Raw genomic sequence first — 20529 nt, forward strand, 5'->3', positions numbered from 1 at the left:
TGCAAAGCATGTATTGTTTGCCTTTCTTTTTTAGCTAATGATGAGCAGTATGTCACACATCCTGCAAATCCCATAACTGTTATTTCCTCATAGCTAATTCGAAGTCCCTTGTTAGAGGAGAGAAAGGAGACACGAAAAAGGATGGATAGTCTAAGAAAGGCTTTAAAAAATAACTACTTGTATGGAAAATGATAAAAGAAAAGAATGAATGTTACTAATGTAGTTAATAGGATTAAAAAGCATGGGAACAACAAGAGGAGAGATGACCTCTGTTGTGGGAGCAGTAAGTCTTCTTATAAGTAGTTCTAGGCCGGGTGTGGTGGCTCATGCCTGTAATCCCAGCATTTTGGGAGGCCGAGACGGGCAGATCATGAGGTCAGGAGATGGAGACCATCCTGTCTAACACGGTGAAACCCCATCTCTACTAAAAAATACAAAAAATTAGCCAGGCGTGGTGGCAGGTGCCTGTAGTCCCAGCTGCTCGGGAGGCTGAGGCAGGAGAATGGTGTGAACCTGGGAGGTGGAGCTTGCAGTGAGCCGAGATCACGCCACTGCACTCCAGCCTGGGTGACAGAGTGAGACTCCGTCTCGAAAAAACAATTAAAAAAAAAAAGAAGTGGTTCTTACTGTAAATAATGAATAGAATCACATAAGATAGTGTTTAACATTTACAGACATTTAATAGAAACTAACAGATATTATTGAGAAAAAGTAATTCTTTAGCTGGAAAGAAAATAAAAAGCATACTTATTGGTCAGTGTATTACTCTGTTTTCATGCTGCTGATAAAGGTATACCCAAGACTGGGCAATTTGGCAAAGGAAGAGGTTTAATTGGACTTACAGTTCCATGTGGCTGGCAAAGCCTCACAATCATGGCAGAAAGCAAAGAGGAGCAAGCCACACCTTACATGGATGGTGGCAAGCAAAGAGAGAGTGAAAGCCAAGCAAAAGAAGTTTCTCCCCATATAACCACCAGATCTCATGAGACCCATTCACTACCATGAGAACAGTATGGGGAAAACCCCTACCATGATTTAACTATCTCTGACCAGGTCCCTCCCACAACAGTGGGAATTATGGGAAATATAACTCAAGATGAGATCTGGGTGGGGACACAGAGAAATCATGTCATTCCACCCCCGGCCCCTCCCAAATCTCATGTCCTCACATTTCAAAATGAATCATGCCTTCCCAACAGTCCCCCAAAGTCTTAACTCATTTCAGCATTAATTCAAAAGTCCACAGTCCAAACAAAGCCTCATCGGAGACAAGGCAAGTCCTTTCCATCTATGAGCCTGAAAAATCAAAAGCAAGTTAGTTACTTCCTAGATACAATAGGGATACAGACATTAGCTAAATACAGCCATTCCAAATGGGAGAAATTGGCCAAAACAAAGGGGCTACAGGCCCCATGCAAGTTCAAAATCCAGCAGGGCAGTCAAATCTTAAAGCTCAAAAATGATCTCCTTTGACTCCATGTCTCACATCCAGGTTACGCTGATGCAAGAGGTGGGTTCCCTTGGTCTTGAGCAGCTCCACCCCTGTCACTTTGCAGGGTACAGCTTCCCTCCTGACTACTTCCATGGGCTGGCATTGAATGTCTGTGGCTTTTCCAGGTACACGGTTCAAGCTGTTGGTGGATCTATTATTCTTGGGTCTGGAGGACAGTGGCTCTCTTCTCACAGCTCCAGCAGGCAGTGCCCCAGTAGGGACCCTGTGTTGGGGCTCTGACCCCACATTTCCCTTCCTCACTGCCTTGGCAGAGGTTCTCCATGAGAGCCCTGCCCCTGCAGCAAACTTCTGCCTGTACATCCAGGTGTTTCTATACATCCTCTGAAATCTAGGCAGATGTTCCCAAATCCCAGTTATTGACTTCTGTGCACTGACAGGCTCAACACCATGTGGAAGCTGCCAAGGCTTGAGGCTTGCACCCTCTGAAGCCATGGGCCTAGCTCTACATTTGCCCCTTTCAGCCATGGCTGGAGCCGCAGAGATACAGGGCACCAAGTTCCTAGGCTGCACACAGCGTGGGACTCTGGACCCGGCACATGAAACCACTTTTTCCTCCTAGGCCTCCGAGCCTGTGACGGGAGGGGCTGCTGCAAAGATCTCTGACATGCCCTGGAGACATTTTCTCCATTGTCTTGGGGATTAACATTCAGCTCCTCATTACTTATGCAAATTTCTACAGCCTGCTTGAATTTCTCTTCAGGAAATGGGATTTTCTTTTCTGTCACATTGTCAGGCTGCAAATTTTCCAAACTTTTATGTTCTGCTTCCCTTATGAAACTGAATACCTTTAGCAGCACCCAAGTCACCACTTGAATGCTTTGCTGCTTAGAAATGTCTTCTGCCAGATACTCTAAATCATCTCTCCCAAGTTCAAAGTTCCACAAATCTCTAGGACAGGGCCAAAATGCCACCAGTCTCTTTGCTAAAATATAACAAGAGTCACCTTTGCTCCATTTCCCAACAAGTTCCTCATCTCCATCAGAGACCACTTTAGCCTGGACCTTATTGTCCATATTGCTATCAGGCTTTTGGTCAAAGCCATTCAATAAGTCTCTAGAAAGTTCCAAACTTTCTCACATTTTCCTGTGTTCTTCTGAGCCCTCCAAAGTGTTCCATCCTCTGCCTGTTATCCAGTTCCAAAGCTGCTTCCACATTTTTGGGTATCTTTTCAGCAGCGTCCCACTCCTGGTATCAATTTACTGTATTAATCTGTTTTCATGCTGCTGATAAAGACATACCTGAGACTGGGCAATTTACCAAAGAAAGACATTTAATTGGACTTACAGTTCCATGTGGCTGGGGAAGCCTCACAATCATGGCAGAAGGCAAAGAGGAGCAAGTCACATCTTACATGGATGGTGGCAGGCAAAAAGAGAGTGAGAGCCAAGTGAAAGGGATTTCTCCCCATAAAATCATTAGATCTCATGAGACTTATTCACTACCATGAGAACAGTATGGAGAAAACTGCCACTATGATTCAACTATTTCCCACCATGTCCCTCCCCCAACAATGGAAATTATGGGAGATACAACTCAAGATGAGATCTGGGTGGGGACACAGCCAAACCATATTAGTCAGGCTTATAAAAACCTAGATATTAGTAGGTATAAAATAATGGTTTTAGTTAGTTTTGAACCTTTCGAGAGGAAAAGATCAAACCAATAATACTTAAATGATGAAGTTAGTATTCTTTCCAATAATAATTACATAAATCCAATGCAAGCTGGCTGAAGTAAAAAAGAGAATGTATTAGATGATATAAATTATGTCTGTGAGTAGCTTTAGGCATGGATGGATCCAGAAGCTCAAGACATGTTACCATGACCATGTCTTTCTCCATATCTGAATCCAGGTTCCTCCCACATGGTGGCAAGATGTCACTGCAGCTCCAAACTTAAAGCCAATATTTTTAGCAGCCTCAAGTGAAAAAGCACCATTTCCTCAACAGTTGTAAAAGACAGGGATATCTTTCAATTGACCAAGCAGGATTTCATGACCATCTTTAAATTACGTATCGAATACACTGATTGGCTAGGCCTAGGACAGTGCCTGGAACACTGGGAGACCTGAGCCTCAATTCCTGCTGCATCCAGGAATTGAAGTTAGTGTCTCCCAGATAACCTGGTCTGAGAGTTGAGGAGCATTTCTCAAGGCTGAACAGGGTACTGATTTAAAAAAACAAAAAATTAAATGATTGTGATCAGCCTCTTGGTGAAAATTAAGTTTTTGTAAATATTGCCCTCAGATTTCTTGAGACAGAGACAAAGGGGTGAAAATTGGGGAATAAATCATACAGTTATTTCAGCTTGATTTAATTTATTCATGAAGACCATCATAAAATATGCAAAGGGAAGTGGAGAAGCTGCCCCGTGTACTATAATTAAACATCCCTACTAGCAAGATTAATTATATTTCCTCCATGGTAAGATTTGCATCAGGGTGTGGTCACTAGCGAGCTCTTACTGGCTACATTTTTGACCTCAGAGGATCTAAAGGTAGATTTGTGTTTAATTGTTTTCCATTGGGTTGTTAACTGAAATTAACTTCTAAAGAAGGGTCTATCAACAGTATCAGTTCTAGATGCCAGTAACAGGACAAAACATTATGGGGACACTTCTGACTATGTTGAGGTGTGGGTAAAGTAGGAGAAAAGAGAGCAGAAGATGGAAAATGGAGGAAGGAGAAAAAGCGAGAGAGAAATAGAAAAGGTGAACCTTGTAGAAAGTGCCAAAATGCCACCAGCAGTCATCAGAGGGGCGCTTTGTTCCACATGTCCAATGACTTATCCTTGAGTAAGTCAATGACTATGACACAATGAATCAAATTCCGTTTTTCAGAATGCCAGCTCTTAACTCTCTTCATCTCATTTTTGTTTCTTCTCTTGTTATTCATAGTCCTTACTGAGCATCCGTGGCTCCCTTTTCTCTCCAAGACGCAACAGTAGGGCGAGCCTTTTCAGCTTCAGAGGTCGAGCAAAGGACATTGGCTCTGAGAATGACTTTGCTGATGATGAGCACAGCACCTTTGAGGACAATGACAGCCGAAGAGACTCTCTGTTCGTGCCGCACAGACATGGAGAACGGCGCCACAGCAATGTCAGCCAGGCCAGCCGTGCCTCCAGGGTGCTCCCCATCCTGCCCATGAATGGGAAGATGCATAGCGCTGTGGACTGCAATGGTGTGGTCTCCCTGGTCGGGGGCCCTTCTACCCTCACATCTGCTGGGCAGCTTCTACCAGAGGTGAGGCCAATTAAAATTGCAGCTGATGTGAAGAGAGTTGTGACTGGTGCAGGCAGGAGTGTTTTTCCATTTCCACATCTAAGAATTTGTTGAGTTTGTTGCCCAAAGGCTGGGAGTTTGTTCAATCAAGCTGTTAACTGTCTTGTGAAACTGTTCTATTCAGACTTTTCTACAAAGTAATTAAAAACCTAGGTTGGCTGTCAGAGAATATAATTAGAAGTAATCTTTCATCATTATTACTATGGTATGAAACTCGCCAAAAAGCAAAGCAACAATTTATCAAGCATAATGTTTGATTAATATAGTTAAATTAAATCCAAGGAAATTAATGCTCACAAATTAAATAAATACTTAAGGATTTTGTGATTGTTGTTCATTTAAAAGGAGATTTGAATACTTCCACTTGCAGTAGATACTATTACTAAATAGATTTAAATCCCATAGTACAACATTGCCTCTCTTTGCAGGTCAGAGTGTTGTAACCTTTTTAGCATCCACTCTAATGATCTCAACCATTGTAAATTTATACATGAAGAGCCATTCAAAAAGTACCTGGTTTGGAATCATGGGCTGTCATTTTTAGAGCAGATTCCAATTTTTATATTACTGTCATAAACTCTTATTGTAAACAAAGTGGCCCAAAACCAATCACATGGAAAAGGATTTCAGCTACATACTAGACACTTACAGGGCTATATTATTGAAATTTATTTCATAAACCATAAGAAGCTTTTAATGTTGGTATTAAATAAAATTCCATTAGCTAGCAAGACATATTTTGGCAATGTCACTTGATTGTATTTTATAGCATTCAAAATGTCTTCTTATGATTTTTTTTTCACATAGCTCCATTTATTATCATTGGACAAGCTCTTTGAGCCACATTAAAATGATACGGAGTTCGTTTTCAGTTACCTAATGGAGGAGCTTCTTATCTTGGATTATAAAATAGCCATTATCTTCTTCACATTTTTTGCATGGACTCTCCCCACCTCCTTCTACCAGAGAAGTGTCCAGGTATCCTGCAGTCAGGTTGAACCATGAGAAAAGTAGAACTTTATAGTGGAGGAACCAGGAAGAATGAAGAGAGGACATCAGCTCTTCTTAAAAAATGATCATAGATAACCATGTACCAGACACTGTCCAGAACACTGTACATGTGTTAAGAATCATTTAAGCATCATAACAACCCTTTTTGATAGTTAGTAACATTATCCCAATTTTACAGAGGAGGAAACTGAGGCTTGTGCGTGGTGGAGCTAAGATTTGACCCCAGGTATGCTGGTTACTGAACCTACATTCTATCAACACTGAAATATTGCCTCCCATTGAGTTATTTTTAATTTCTTTAAATCAAAAAGAAGAGATGGTTAAGGAAATAAACACATAAACACTTTCATTTTAACCAATGTTTCTCAAAATATACTTCACTTTCATACTACTTACATCAGAATCTCATGGGATGCTTCTTAAAACTAGAGATTCCTGTGCCTACCCAGACCTTTTCAGACCAAACCACTGAGGAGAACAAGGTCTGGGAATCTTCTTCCTTAACAAGCATCCCACATAATTCTTATACATAATAAAGTATGTTTATCACTGATCTTGATAAATGTTAATTGGGTAAACAAAAGCAAATCTACAATTACCATGCAGGAATACAGACAGACTGTCAGTCTGTCAGAAATTATTTAGCATTTATCAATAATTATCATAAATCTCCTGTCCTATCAGAGATGATGGGACAAATCTCTGAAGGCAAAGTTGGGGCCAGCTTGAAGCAAAGCTTTGTGTGATCCCTTTATTTCCTGCTTCCTCAACTTCATTCTTTAATCTTACAATCTTAAGTGCTTTGAGGCAGGGCACTGTACTATTGCAAAGTTGAGCTGAAGGTGCAAACAAATGAAGTAGGCTTTTGGAGAATGCAGAGGAGAAATGACAATAGAAAATAAATAGCTATGGGCAAATGACACCCTTGAAAGCACATCATTTCCTGTACTTTACACATAAATTCAATCGAGTAATGTCATTAGCAGTTTTGGAATCTATTTGAAAATTAGACAAATCTAGGTTTGTACATGTGCTTCTGTGTAGAGCAGAAAGGACTAGATGATCTTCATGTGACTATTTTTTTTTTCCTTAAAACTTTGCCTCTTTCTGACAAGCTGAAATATTTTAAATTCTAAGAGGCACCCTTTGGATTAAAAGATTTTTATTTTTAGAGATAGGTTATCTCTTTTCTTACTAATTTTACTTGTTTTTTACCTTAAAATTAATTTTAGAATGACCTATATGAATAGTTATCACCATTAGTGACAATCATATGCAATGAGTGGAAATTTTGGTTTTGAATATGTATGCATTAAAATAATTCAACTTACAAAAGATAAAATACTGCTAATTGTTCACATCATAATAGGATGTGACCAAAATAAATAATATTTTGATCATATTGTTCTTTTAGAAATGGGGAAAGTCCTCAAAGCAATGAAACTTTTAAATTTATTATTAACACTCAGACCTGCATTTGAAATTCTTTAGCTTTACCTTTTTTTTTCCTGTGATAATTGACATCATTGTTTCATCTCCTGAAGTAGGAATAAATTTCCACCCATGTTGAAATCCTGATGAGTTTATTCTGGAGTAGGAGATTATCAGATCATTGTATCATTACTAAAAATCACAGTCCCCCACATTGGTATTATCTCCTTAAATTATAGTCTCAGTGCCAAGGGTGGATTGTTTTGTGGATTAAGTTGTTTTTTAAATATAGGACAAAGTTATAGACTAGTTCTAAAATTTAGTTTTGTAATTAGGAATGTTGGGAAATATTACCTGTCTCTAATGAATGAAGGCATTTTGCAACTGGAATTCACATTTTAGGGGAACTATTACTGATGCATATGAAGGAGACTTTCAAACCTTTTTGTTCATATATTAAACTACCTGAATATATGTCTATAAAGATCTAAAAACTCAACCTGGGTGAAAATTAAGAAACAATATGTTTTGGTCTGAAATCCTAAGTGGGATTGGCTGAAATGCTAAAAGGTTATCTGTCCAGTAGTGGACCTGGTCCCTCCAGCCCAAATCCCTGGGATAGAGGAATAGGAAAGCCCACCTTGACAAACCCAGGCCTCCCCAAAAGCTGAAAATCTGACAGACTTTTAAACAACCCCCAAAGAATTATCATTCCAACAATATCTTAGTGAGCTTTTTACATCTGAGAAAGCATGGTGTATATTTAGTTAAATAACACCTGTTGTAGGAATGCTTTGGGCTTTGCTGCTTTCAAAAATAGTGGTTATTTCATCTGAAATTCTACTTCTAGGGCACAACTACTGAAACAGAAATAAGAAAGAGACGGTCCAGTTCTTATCATGTTTCCATGGATTTATTGGAAGATCCTACATCAAGGCAAAGAGCAATGAGTATAGCCAGTATTTTGACCAACACCATGGAAGGTATGTTAAAAGTCCTGCGTCACAGTTACTTGGTGCTTTGGTAATGATGAAAAAACACTTCATAAATTTCAATAAAATACTTCCTGACTTGATATTGTGTCATTATTACACATTTTACTAAATAACAGTAAAATCCGTGCATAACTCATGGATTCTATTATCTTCCACAGATTTTTTTTTTATATTTAGCCTCCAGAAAGCTGCTGCAAATGTAAGGTATATTTTGAACACCACTTTCATACATTAAATTCTAAACATTGAAACTTGTGTGCATGACGTTGAAAAGAGTGTAATGATAAATGCTTATACTTATGATGATGCTAAGCCATTTGGATTATATTAACTGCTTGAGACACAAGTTATAAAATCCTATGACTTAACCAGAAATATAAATTAAAAATGTGAATTAGGGTTTGATATTAACTTCCTTGAAGCAAAGTGTTTAAAATTTTGTAGTCCTACTTTTGCCTTTCTCTGACCAGATTCTTACAATATATCAGCTTTCTCTTTAGTTGCAGATTTTATCTGAATAGTTAACATAATGTTTAGCAGTCTGGATCTCAGAATGCCAAAATAAAGACTTTGGGGACAGCTTAATCTGTGATCAATTTCTGGCTCTGCCATATGTTAAATGTGTTAATTTGTGACTTTGAATTTCAGTCTCCTCATCAGTAAAATGTGGATGATGATGTTTAGGCATAAGGTTGTTGAATGGATTAAATAAGCCTTCTTAGATAAAACACTGATGTATTTGGCATGCAGAAGACAGTTAATAAATAGTATCAATATTAGTTGTTTTGTTGTTGTTATTTTTGTTAATTCACATGTTTTTGCCTTTCCATACTGTAAGTGAATTCAAACAACTATCAACTTCAACTACTTGGAAAATATTTTCATGTAAAATGTATTCTATCCCCCTTCCTTGCCCTCCTATTCCCTCCCCTCCCTATCTCTTTACAAACCTTCTCCCTTGTACCCCTTCCCAGGTATGTGTGTGAGTGTGTGTGTGTGTAGATGTGTCAAGGGAGAAGAGAAAAGGAGAATGAAAGCAAAAGAGAGCAAGCATACACGTCCCTTTCTTATTGATAATTAGATTTTCTCTTGAGATTGGATAGATTCCTGGAATAATTCTTTTCCTGTCTGTATGCAAAGATCCCATAATATTATTAATACCAATACGAAAAGCCTGAAAATCACAGCCAGAAAAAATTCACAGTGTAGACGACTGTGTACATCACAGACAAGTCAGTATTACAAAACCCAATTTTCATAATGTCCTATTTCAGTATCCTAATGCAATTCACTGATTTCAATTGAATATTAAACTCTAGTACGTTCTTCCCCAACCTCGCCTGCGTTAGCTTGCACTCCCTCTTCCCCCCAGCTGCCAGTAGCTTGCTCCTCCCTGTCCCTCCAGGTAAATCTTTTGAAGATTGTCTGGCCTTCCGCTCCTTGCCATAGCAAAACCACTGAGAGGAAGCTGCCAGTGGTTCTGCTACCGATGTCAGCAGCATGTCTGCTCCCTAAAGCAGGAAGTAGAGAAGGAGACAGGGTAAGTCTAAATCAACAGTCATGCTTTGCACTTCTGATAGCATTAAGTTTGAGCTAAATAAGACATTACTTAAAAAACCTCAAATATCCACAAGATTGGACTTGCCAACTAATTAAGATTTGGAGTTCAAAATAAATGCACCCACACCTTTCTCCATGGAACTATGTGACATGGGGTTGCTTAGGATGGAAAGGATGTTCTAGGAATAAGTGCAATCTAGGAAGCTGAAGACTGAGAGTGTTTTCGTTTTATTATCTGCAGAGCTTTTGACTTGTGTATTTGTGAGAAATAATGGCCAAGTTTTTATTCTGTTTTTAATCAGTTATCTAGAATGAAAACTGACTTTTCTTTATTCAATTGTATGTAGACACATTGAGTGTGACATTGGTCAAGGTTGGTTGTTAGCAATATCACATACATGCATACTCAAGCAGACTTAAGATAGTCCTTTTTTTTTTTTTTTGGTTTCTGATAATGGTGCAAAGTTTTCCTGGTTGACATAATCTCTTTTCTTGGGGATCCTTTCTTCTATGTCTGATTATTGTTTATTTCACCTTTCCTTTTTATGAACCAGGCTTGTTGATCCGGTTGGCAATTTTTGTTTTCCTTCTTTTTAACTACAGCCAAGTCTCCGTTGTCCAGGGTAATGGATAGCGTCATGCTTAATGAAGCAGTAGTGGATAAGCAAAAATGAACCATTTGCGTTTCAAATTTTTAACAGTGCAAAATCACATAGAAATGTTTTCTGGTCACACCTTTGTGAAGGATGGTGGGAGGGTGAGTTAGAAGCACCTGAAGAATCAAGGTGAGCCAGCAAAAGACACAGATTTACTGTAAGTGATTCTATGTGGATAACCCACGCAGGAATAATGGAGATGTGGCTGCAGTTCTCTCCTGAATGCTTTGCTTTGTTTTAAAGTGTGAGATTCCCCCCTTTTTTTTGGAATGAATAATTGAATGATTTTATTTTAGAACTTAAACAACTTTGCTCCGGTTATTCCTACTGTCAAGATGAGCCACACCTGCTGAATTTCATTTTTTAAACTTTTCTCCAGTTTATTTTTTTTCTATCCAGTTCCTGTTTGCTTCTCGTTATTTGCTAAATGACAGCTGGCATGGAAAGAAAAAACCATATTATGGCAGTATACAGACAAAATTAAATTTTGTAGTTTCTTTTTTGTTATTTACTGTAAATAATAATACCTCCTTTTTACCTTCAATGTAAATATAAGGTTATTTGGGAGTTTAGAAGTATTTACAAAATAACTAGTGCATAATAACTATATTTTTCTCTGAATTATAAATCAAATATTATTTATTATTTACAAAGTTATGTATTAAGGGAAATGGAAACAAACTGGGCACTTGAAGAATTTCAATATCCAAAGAGACAATTGACAAATCTATTTTTAGTGGAAATTTTAAAAACAATAAGCAATAAATTTATTTACTTAGGAAAATAGTATTACAGAATTAATTAGTGGCAAATGTTGATTAGTAGAAGAAACATTATCATCTGTGGTTGTGATTGTCCTTTTATATGCTGGTTCCACCTTTACAAGGTTTAGTTCATAGCAAACTGTGCCAGATATGGACAGATGTTCCAGTTGCCACAATAGTATTAAAGTGACTGACTAGAGTCAACTATGCCATGGATTTAAAAAGAAGAAAGAAACCTTCCCTCTATTTCAGTGCTAAGAGGTGGTGGCCACATTTTGGCAGAACAGGTAATAGGGTGTACAGCAATGATATTGACAGAAAACAACAAATTCTGCATATTTTTCCACTCATAAGTTGATGAAGAGATTATCTTGCCAAAGGAAGATGGTAGACAATTTTTCACTTCCTAATTCCCCAAATTTCTTTGCCAATATTCACCAAATTTCAGTATTTTGGGTGTGACCTTAAAGATCTGTGCATTTCTGTCTTCTCTCCCAATGTTTGGTTGAAATTCTTCTTGACATCATTGTACATTTTCCTTGAATAAATGCATTTTAATATAAAATTTTATGTCATGTTTGATACGAGAGTTATATATTTAAATACATTTAAATAAATGTTTACCATGAAAATGTATGAATTATATGTATGTTTCACCTAAAATCCTTTGTATTTTTCCAGTAATAAATGAGTTCCACTTTGTGAAGTGTTGATTTGTAACAACAGTGAGGACTCCAGTTCCTTAGGCTGGGGTATTTTCTCTTCTTTTATGCCCTCTAGTTAAATGAGAAATGTAGAGAGATGGAACTTTGTTGTGTCTAATATGCAAGCCTATAATCTAATAAAATTTAATTTGAGACTTTTAAACTGAGATTGGTGACACTGACAAAATTATCTAATTAGAAGATCACCAAAACATATCTAATCCAAGAAACTGACATTCAGTATGACTGATTAAGGTTCTTAGGACATCTCCTGAGATATCTCTGATAACATATATACTTCTTGCTCTACCTGGAACATGGATGAGCTTTAATTGTACGCAATGCAAGTTCTACCCATTAGTTTCTAGCAGCCTTGAAGATAAGTATCAGACAGTTTAGTATTGCCAATAGAATCTTGGAAGCTATGTTTAGCCAGGATACATTTGGAAAGCTTACTAGCCTTTCTGTACTGATCCTTTCTATGACAGCAAACCCATTGTAAAAATTTCCCTGTTCTTCCAGCAGATTAACCCATAATATCTTTTAACAACTTTAGATTTTTTAAATTCCTTTTAATTTAAACCAAATCTGCTTAATAGAAAGTAAGCAGTTTTCATGAGGATTCTAACTTTTTTTCTTCCAGAACTTGAAGAATCCAGACAGAAATGCCCACCATGCTGGTATAAATTTGCTAATATGTGTTTGATTTGGGACTGTTGTAAACCATGGTTAAAGGTGAAACACCTTGTCAACCTGGTTGTAATGGACCCATTTGTTGACCTGGCCATCACCATCTGCATTGTCTTAAATACACTCTTCATGGCTATGGAGCACTATCCCATGACGGAGCAGTTCAGCAGTGTACTGTCTGTTGGAAACCTGGTAAGCCTCACTGAGACTTTCTCTTCCTCTTGAAAGAGTTTATAATTGCCTTAGTGAATTTTACATATTGCTCTCAAATTAAATATCAACTAATTGGCCATGTATACCTTGACATCAAATGTTTAGCATCCCTTTTAAATAACAAAAAAATGTTGCTACCATAGTGCAAAAGAGTCAAAGAATTTATGTACAATTTGATTTAGAATTGAATTTAAATTGCTTATTTATTAGAAGATGATTCTGAATTGTCCTCCAAGGACATTGATCTGTAACAAAATTCTGACATATTTTTAAGAACCTTAGAATAGGTTCTTTAGGACATGTCTGCGTTTACTAAACAAATGATAAAATATGCCCAAGTCAGATAATTTTGAAATATCACTTGTAAGTACTTGAAGATGGACTATGTAGGGAGGGAACATCATCTGGGGGATTATTATTTTTTGTTTTTGTTTCTTCTACAGTCTTAGCAATATTAAATTTAGAAATTATTTAATTTTGTTAAAATATATATTAGCATTCACTGGATACATATTGATATTATAATATAGTATAGTATAGTGATAGATTTTAAAGTGGTCTTATACAGAGAGACAAAATGAAGAAAATCATGCAAAAAAGTATATTTATACAAGTATAAAATGCTTATTAAGTTCCCAGCTTGATAAATGAACATATAAGCAGGTTATATAGAGATTGTAAATAATACGGTCTAAAGTATAATATACAATATTTTTAGGCTCTGAAGTAACCACTATATTTTCGAATTATATTTCAGGTAGGACTTAACTGAATTAAATGATAAAGTTGGCATATGTTGGCCTCTTATTTTGTGTCAGATATTGGACTAAATGGTTTACATTAAATCTCTCTCTCTAGATTCCCACAAAACCAGTCTTAAGATATTTACTATAAATTGTCTGTATTTCGCAGTCGGGAAACTGTATCCATGAGAAATTAACAGAGAAATGGAAGGTCTGAATGCTGTATCAGACTCTGAAAGCTATTTCAGAGACTATCATAAGCTATGGGCAAAGATCACAGACGCTTAGAGTAGGAAAGGATAATAATATTACCTAGTTCAAATTTAGAGCTATGTAAGAATTTCTTCAACATTATTTCTAAAAAAAAGCAGGGTGGTGGGGTGGCAATTGAAACAAGAAAGCCTTTGGAGGTAATATATTGTGATCCAAATTGAATGAGCTTAAGCAAAAATAAAGGGAATTCATTACCTCACTTTACTGAAGCCCATTTGGAACTAGTTCTAGGTTCTAACCTGGCTAGATTCAGGTTCTCAGCCAGCATCATTGGGAATCAGCTTCTTGTCTCTCTTCTTCCCAATATGTGACCTTCCTCTCTGGCTGGGCATTTTCCTACTATTGCCGAGGTTCTATCAACTTTTATTCTACTAATGTAGCTCCATGTACAGAAAGTTTGTGCCTCCTAACTAGTAGCTTTAATTAAGGCCCACAAATTGAATATCATTGACCTGGTTGGAGTTACATGGCCATTTCTAAACCAGTCAGTTACCCTAGCTCTTGGTTTTAATGCCATATTTGCCTAAATCAGAATCATATCTTATCACTGGAGGCAGAGTAAATGAGTGAAATTATGAAGACAATAATTAGGATACCATTACCAGAAGGAGGATGGATTCTAGAAAGAAATAAATAATAAATAGACAACTCAAGCTGGGGCTGGTCTTACGTGTTAAGGAATGTAGGATCTGTATCTGAGGTGAATTATGGAATAGTAGAAAATCCATAGGCAGGATACACATTCTTCTCAAATGCCTATGGGATATTCCCTAGGATAAGTTATAGGTTAGGTCATAAAACACACATCAATAAACTTAAAAAAATTAAAATAATACAGAATATTTTTCTGATAAAAAATAAAATGAAATTAGAAACCAATAACAAGTCAATGTGGAAAATCACAAATATTTGGAAATTAAACAACTTGCTCTTAAATAACCAATGAGTCAATAAGATGTCATGAGAGGAATTAGAAAATACTTTAGGATGACTGAAAATCAAAACAAACCAAACTGAAATTAATGAGGGCAGCTAAAACAATATTTAAAGACAAATTTGTACTCTAAATGTCTATAGTAAAATAGGAGATTTCCCAAATTGCTAATTTAAGCTCCTTTTTAAGAAACTAGATAAAGAGTAGCAAATTAAACCTGAAGTTAACAGAAAAGACAAATATTAAAGAAGAGAAAAACAACAGAGAAAAATCAATAAACCCAAAAGTTATTTCTTTGAAAAAATCAACACAATTGACAAATCTTTAGTTAGGCTAACCAAGAAAAAAAGAGGAAAGACACTAATTATTAGAAGTAGGAATGAAGAGAGGATATTACCATGGATCTTTTAGAAAGAAAAAAGGAGCATAAGAAATAAAATAAAATTAAACGCCAGCAAACTAGATAACCTATGTGAAATTGAAAAATTCCTAGGGAGTAACAAACTCCTGAAACTGACTCAAGAAGTAATAGACTATCTCAATATACTTATAATAAGTAAACACTGAATTCACAATTAAAAAAAGAAAACTTCCTGCCAAAAAAAAGCCTGAGCCCAGATAGTATCACTGGTGAATTTTGCCAAATGTTCAATGGAGCGTTAACATCAATCCTTAACAAACTGTTCCAACACATAGAAGAGAAGGGAATACTTCTCATCTCACTTTATGAAGCTAGAATTACCCTGATATTAATGCCAGACAAAAATAATGCAAGAAAAGAACACAGACACAAATATAGACCAGCCATATCCCATATGAACATAGGCACAACAATCCTCAACAAAATACTAGAAGCCAAATCACATAACATATTTAGATTTTTAGATTATGTACTCTGAATAAGTGAAATTTATCCCAGTGATGCAGGGCTGGACCAGCATAAAAAAATTAATGTAATATATCATATTAATTTTAAAAAACTATACAATCATCTCTATAGATGCTGTAATCACATGGAAAAAGCCAAAGTGTTTCATGATAAAAACACTCAGCAAACTTGAAATAGAAAAGAACTTCAGCCTGATAAACACCATCTCAAAAGACCCCACACCTATCATCATTCTTAATAGTTACTTTAGATGCTTTTATCTTCAGGTCAAGAAGAAGGCAAGGATATTTGCTCTTGCTACTTCTTTTCAATATTGTACTGAAAGTTCTAACCAGGGAAATAAGACAAGAAAAAGAAATTAATGGCATCTAGATTGGAACACAAGAAGTAAATTCTATTAACGAATACATAATCTTGTATTTAGAAAATCCTATAAAATACACACACACACACACACACACACACACACAGCTGTTAAAACTAATAAATAAGATTGCAGAATACAAGATCAATATACAAAACTCAATTATATTTCTAAACACTACTAATGAACAATCAGAAAATAAAATTAGGAAAATTCTATTTATAACAACATGAAAAATAATAAAATACTTAGGAATAAATTTAATAAAATAAGTGTGAGATTTGTACACTCAAAGCTATAAAATATTGTTGAAAGAAATTAAAGAACTACTAAATAAATGAAAACACATTTTATATTCATAGATTAGAGGAAAATATTGTTAAGATGGCAATACTCACCAAATTAATCTACAAATTTAACGCTATTCATATCAAAATCCCAGCTACCTATTTTGCAGAAAGTGATAAATTGACTATAAATTTTATATGAAAATGCAAGAGACTATATGCCACACAATCTTAACTAGAAAAAAAATAAAGTTGGAGAACTCAAACTTCCAAATTTTAAAACTTACTACAAAGCAAAAGTAAGCAAGATAGTTTGGTACTGGCATAAGGATAGCTATATACATCAATGGAATAAAATTGAAATTCCAACAGTAAGTCTTCATATTTATGTTAAATTAATTTTCAACAAGACCACTAGACAATTTTATTAAGGAAAGAAGCCTTTTCAACAAAAGGTGCTTGGACAAGTGAATATCCACATATGAAAGAATGGAATTGAACCCTTACTTAATAACATATATAAAAATTAAGATAGGTCATAGGCCTAAAGGTAGAGCTAAAACTGTGAACTGTTAGAAGGAAATTTAGAAGTAAATCTTCATGACCTATTATTAAGCAATGATTTCTTAGATATGATACCAAAAGCACACACAATAGCAATAAGAAAAAAAAGGTTCATTGGACTTTATCAAAATTAGAAACTTTCATACTGCAAACAATATCATCAAGTAAAAAGACAACTTAAAGAATGGAAGAAGACATTTGCAACCCAGATATCTGATCATGATTTGTATCTAATATATGTAAAGGATTCTTATAACTCCACAACAAATAAAATAGATAACTCACTAAAAATGATCAAAATATTTGAATAGACATATTGAAAAAGGAGTTAGACAAAAGGCCAATAAGCACATAAAAGATGGTCAGCGTCACTGGCTAATTTTAGGGGAAAGGCAAATCAAAACTAAAATGAGATACCACTTCACACACACTAAGATGGCTATAATCAGAAAGAAAGCCAATACCATTTTTTATCAAGGATGTGGAAAAATTAGAATGGTTATACTTTACTTTGAGAATATAAAACGATGCAGTCACTTTGGATAATAATTTAGCTGTTCCCCAAAAAGTTTAGGGTAGAGTTACCACATGACCTGGCAGTTTTACTAATTTCTTCGGATATATATATCTAAGAGAATTAAAAACATATTTCAACATGAATGCTTATAGAATATTATTCATAATACTAAAAATTAAAAGCAATTCAAATGTCTATCACTTGATGAATGGATAAACAATATCCATCCAATAAATGTTATTCATCCATAAAAAAGAATGAAGTATTGTTACAATCTACAACATGAATAAACCTTGAAAATATTATATTAAGTGAACAAAGCCAGTCACAAAATTTACATATCATATTGCTACATTTATATGAAATGTTCATAACAGGCAAATCCATAGAGACAGAAAGTAGATGAGTGGTTGCCAGGCAGTAGGGATTAGGGTAAATGGGAGCAACAACTAACTAATGGGTATGCAGCTTCTTTTTAAGGCGATGAAAACGTTCTAAAATTCAATAATGGTGACGATTTTACAAGTCTGTGAATATATTACAAGCCACTGAATTGCATACTAATATTTCATAGTATGCATGTATCACTATTTTTTCTTCCAATCACCTATTGATGGATGTTCAAGTTGATTCCAGATACTTTACCCCCATGTTGCAGTAAATGTTCTTGTATATATCACCTTTCATAATGCTGTATTAACTTCTAGAAGATAGATTTCCAGGATTGAAGTATTCCCAATATTAAACATATTCATGTCACATAAAAATTAGATGATATGCAAAGAAATAGGGAAATGTGACTCATAGTTAATAGATTAAAGCAGTACATAGAAATAGATCTGGACAGGAACAAATTGTTAGAATAAACAAAAAAGGACTTTGGAGGCACTATTGTAAATATGCTGAGCAATTTAAAGGAAAAAAAGGGGTCATAAGGAATAAACAGAGAACATGAGCAGAAAAAAATGAAAACTGTAAAAAGGAATAACTCAGACATTTTATAATTGAAAAGTACACATTCTAATATGAAAAATTCACTGGATGTGTTTAAAAGAAAATTGCAGATGCCAGAAGAAATAGTTGTTAACTCGGAGCACATTAATAGAAATTATCCAATTTGAACACTAGAGAATTAAAAGGAAAAATGAACTGAGTCTAACTATAATATGGGATAATATCAAGTAGTCTAAATATTTATATAATGGGAGAATCAGAAGGAGAAAATAGAAAGAATGGAACAGAGCAAATATTTGAAGAAACAATGGCCAAAAATTTCCCAAAGTTGGTGAAAAATAGTAACTTACAGACCTTAATGTTACCTTATAAAATGTTAGTGAACATCAACAGGATAAATATAAAGTAAGCCATACTTAGGCACATCTTAGTCATGCTGCTGAAAACAACAATAACAAAAAGCTTTGGAAACAACCGGAAGAAAAATATTTACTATATACATGAGACTAATGTCTTACCAGAAATAATTCAGGCCCGAAGAAAGTGGCCAGATAAAATAAAGAAATAAAAGCCCATTATTCTATAGAAAGTGAAACTATCCATCAGAAATTAAAATGAAATAAAGAATTTTAAGATAAACAAAAACCTAAAAAAGCTGTTACCACCAGAACTACACTACAAGAAATGTTAATGGAAGTTCTTTAGGCCGAATAGGAAAAATATCAGATGGAAATTTGGTTCTTGGAATGATGGTCACTAGATATGAATAAATGTGGGTAAATATGAAAGACTATCTTTTTTTCCTTAATTTTTTTCACATTTATTTTAGGTTCAGGGGTATATATACAGGTTTGTTGCATAAATAAATTGTAAATCACAGGGTTTTGGCATACAGATTATTTCATCATCCAGGTAATAAGCATAGTACTCTATAGATAGTTCTTCAATCCTCATCCTCCTTCCACCCTCCACCCTCAAGTGTCTGTTGTTCCCTTCTTCGTGTTCCTGTGAACTCAATGTTTAGTTCCCACTTATAAGTGAGAATATGCAGTATTTGGTTTTCTGTTGCTGTGGTAATTTTTTTAAAAAGACAACTGATTGTTTAAAGTGGGGATTTATAACATAGGTAAGTGTAAAATTATGAAAAGATTTGAACTTTTTTTTTTTTGAGACGGAGTCTCGCTCTCTCGCCCAGGCTGGAGTGCAGTGGTGCGATCTCGGCTCACTGCAAGCTCCGCCTCCCCGGTTCACGCTGTTCTGCTGCCTTAGCCTCCCGAGTAGCTGGGACTACAGGCACCAGCCACCAAGCCTGGCTAATTTTGTTGCATTTTTAGTAGAGACGGGGTTTCATCGTGTTAGCCAGGATGGTCTTGATCTCCTGACCTCATGATCCGCCTGTCTCGGCCTCCCAAAGTGCTGGGATTACAGGCATGAGCCACCACGCCGGGCCAGAACATTTTATATAAAGTGTTACAATATTAATTTTACATAGAAAATTACAAGAAAGTATCCCTCATGAACACAGAAGCAAAAAATCATTAGCAAAATATTATCAATAAAATCTAGCAATAGAGAAAAAAGTAATAAATACTTCTTAAACACGTGGGGATTATCTCAGAAAAGTAAGATTCATTTAACATTTGAAAAGTGATCAATTAATTGGCCACATTACCTCTAAAAGAGTAAAGGAAAGCCTAAGATCATCTCAATAGATGCAGAAAAGGATCTGACAAAACTCAACAGTCATTTGTGAGAAAAACTGTCAGTAAACTAGGAATAGAAAGTAGCTATCTCAAGTTGTTAAGGACGTTTCAGAAAACCCTACATCTAGCCGGGCGTGGAGGTTCACGCCTGTAATCCCAGCACTTTGTGAGGCTGAGGCAGTGGATCACGTGAGGTCAGGAGTTCGAGACCAGCCTGGCCAACATAGTGAAACCCCGTCTGTACTAAAAATACAAAAAATTAGCTGAGCGTGGTGGCAGACGCCTGCAATACCAGCTAACAGGGAGGCTGAGGCAGGAGAATTGCTTGAACCCGGGAGGCGGAGGTTGCAGTGAGCCGAGATTAAGCCACTGCACTCCACACTTCAGCCTGGGCAACAAGAGTGAAACTCTGTCTCAAAAAAAAAAAAAAGAAAAGGAAAGAAAACCCTACACCTAATATTTTACTTATCAGTGAAATGTTGAGG

The 20529-nt window shown here is 35.8% G+C and overlaps 1 protein-coding gene across 3 annotated transcripts in view; it reads left to right on the plus strand.

Annotated features, from left to right (window-relative positions):
• SCN2A (sodium voltage-gated channel alpha subunit 2) overlaps positions 1–20529 on the plus strand; it is a 152032-nt gene that overhangs the window by 79058 nt on the left and 52445 nt on the right. For all 3 annotated transcript variants that reach the window (XM_055108684.2, XM_063595424.1, XM_055108683.2), the window contains exons 12-14: positions 4409–4753; positions 8085–8217; positions 12557–12795. In XM_055108684.2, coding sequence (XP_054964659.1) covers positions 4409–4753; positions 8085–8217; positions 12557–12795 — 717 coding nt within the window. The remainder of the gene's footprint in view (positions 1–4408; positions 4754–8084; positions 8218–12556; positions 12796–20529) is intronic.

The sequence above is a fragment of the Pan paniscus genome, chromosome 13 (assembly GCF_029289425.2).
Source record: "Pan paniscus chromosome 13, NHGRI_mPanPan1-v2.0_pri, whole genome shotgun sequence".
NCBI classification, from domain to species: domain Eukaryota; kingdom Metazoa; phylum Chordata; class Mammalia; order Primates; family Hominidae; genus Pan; species Pan paniscus.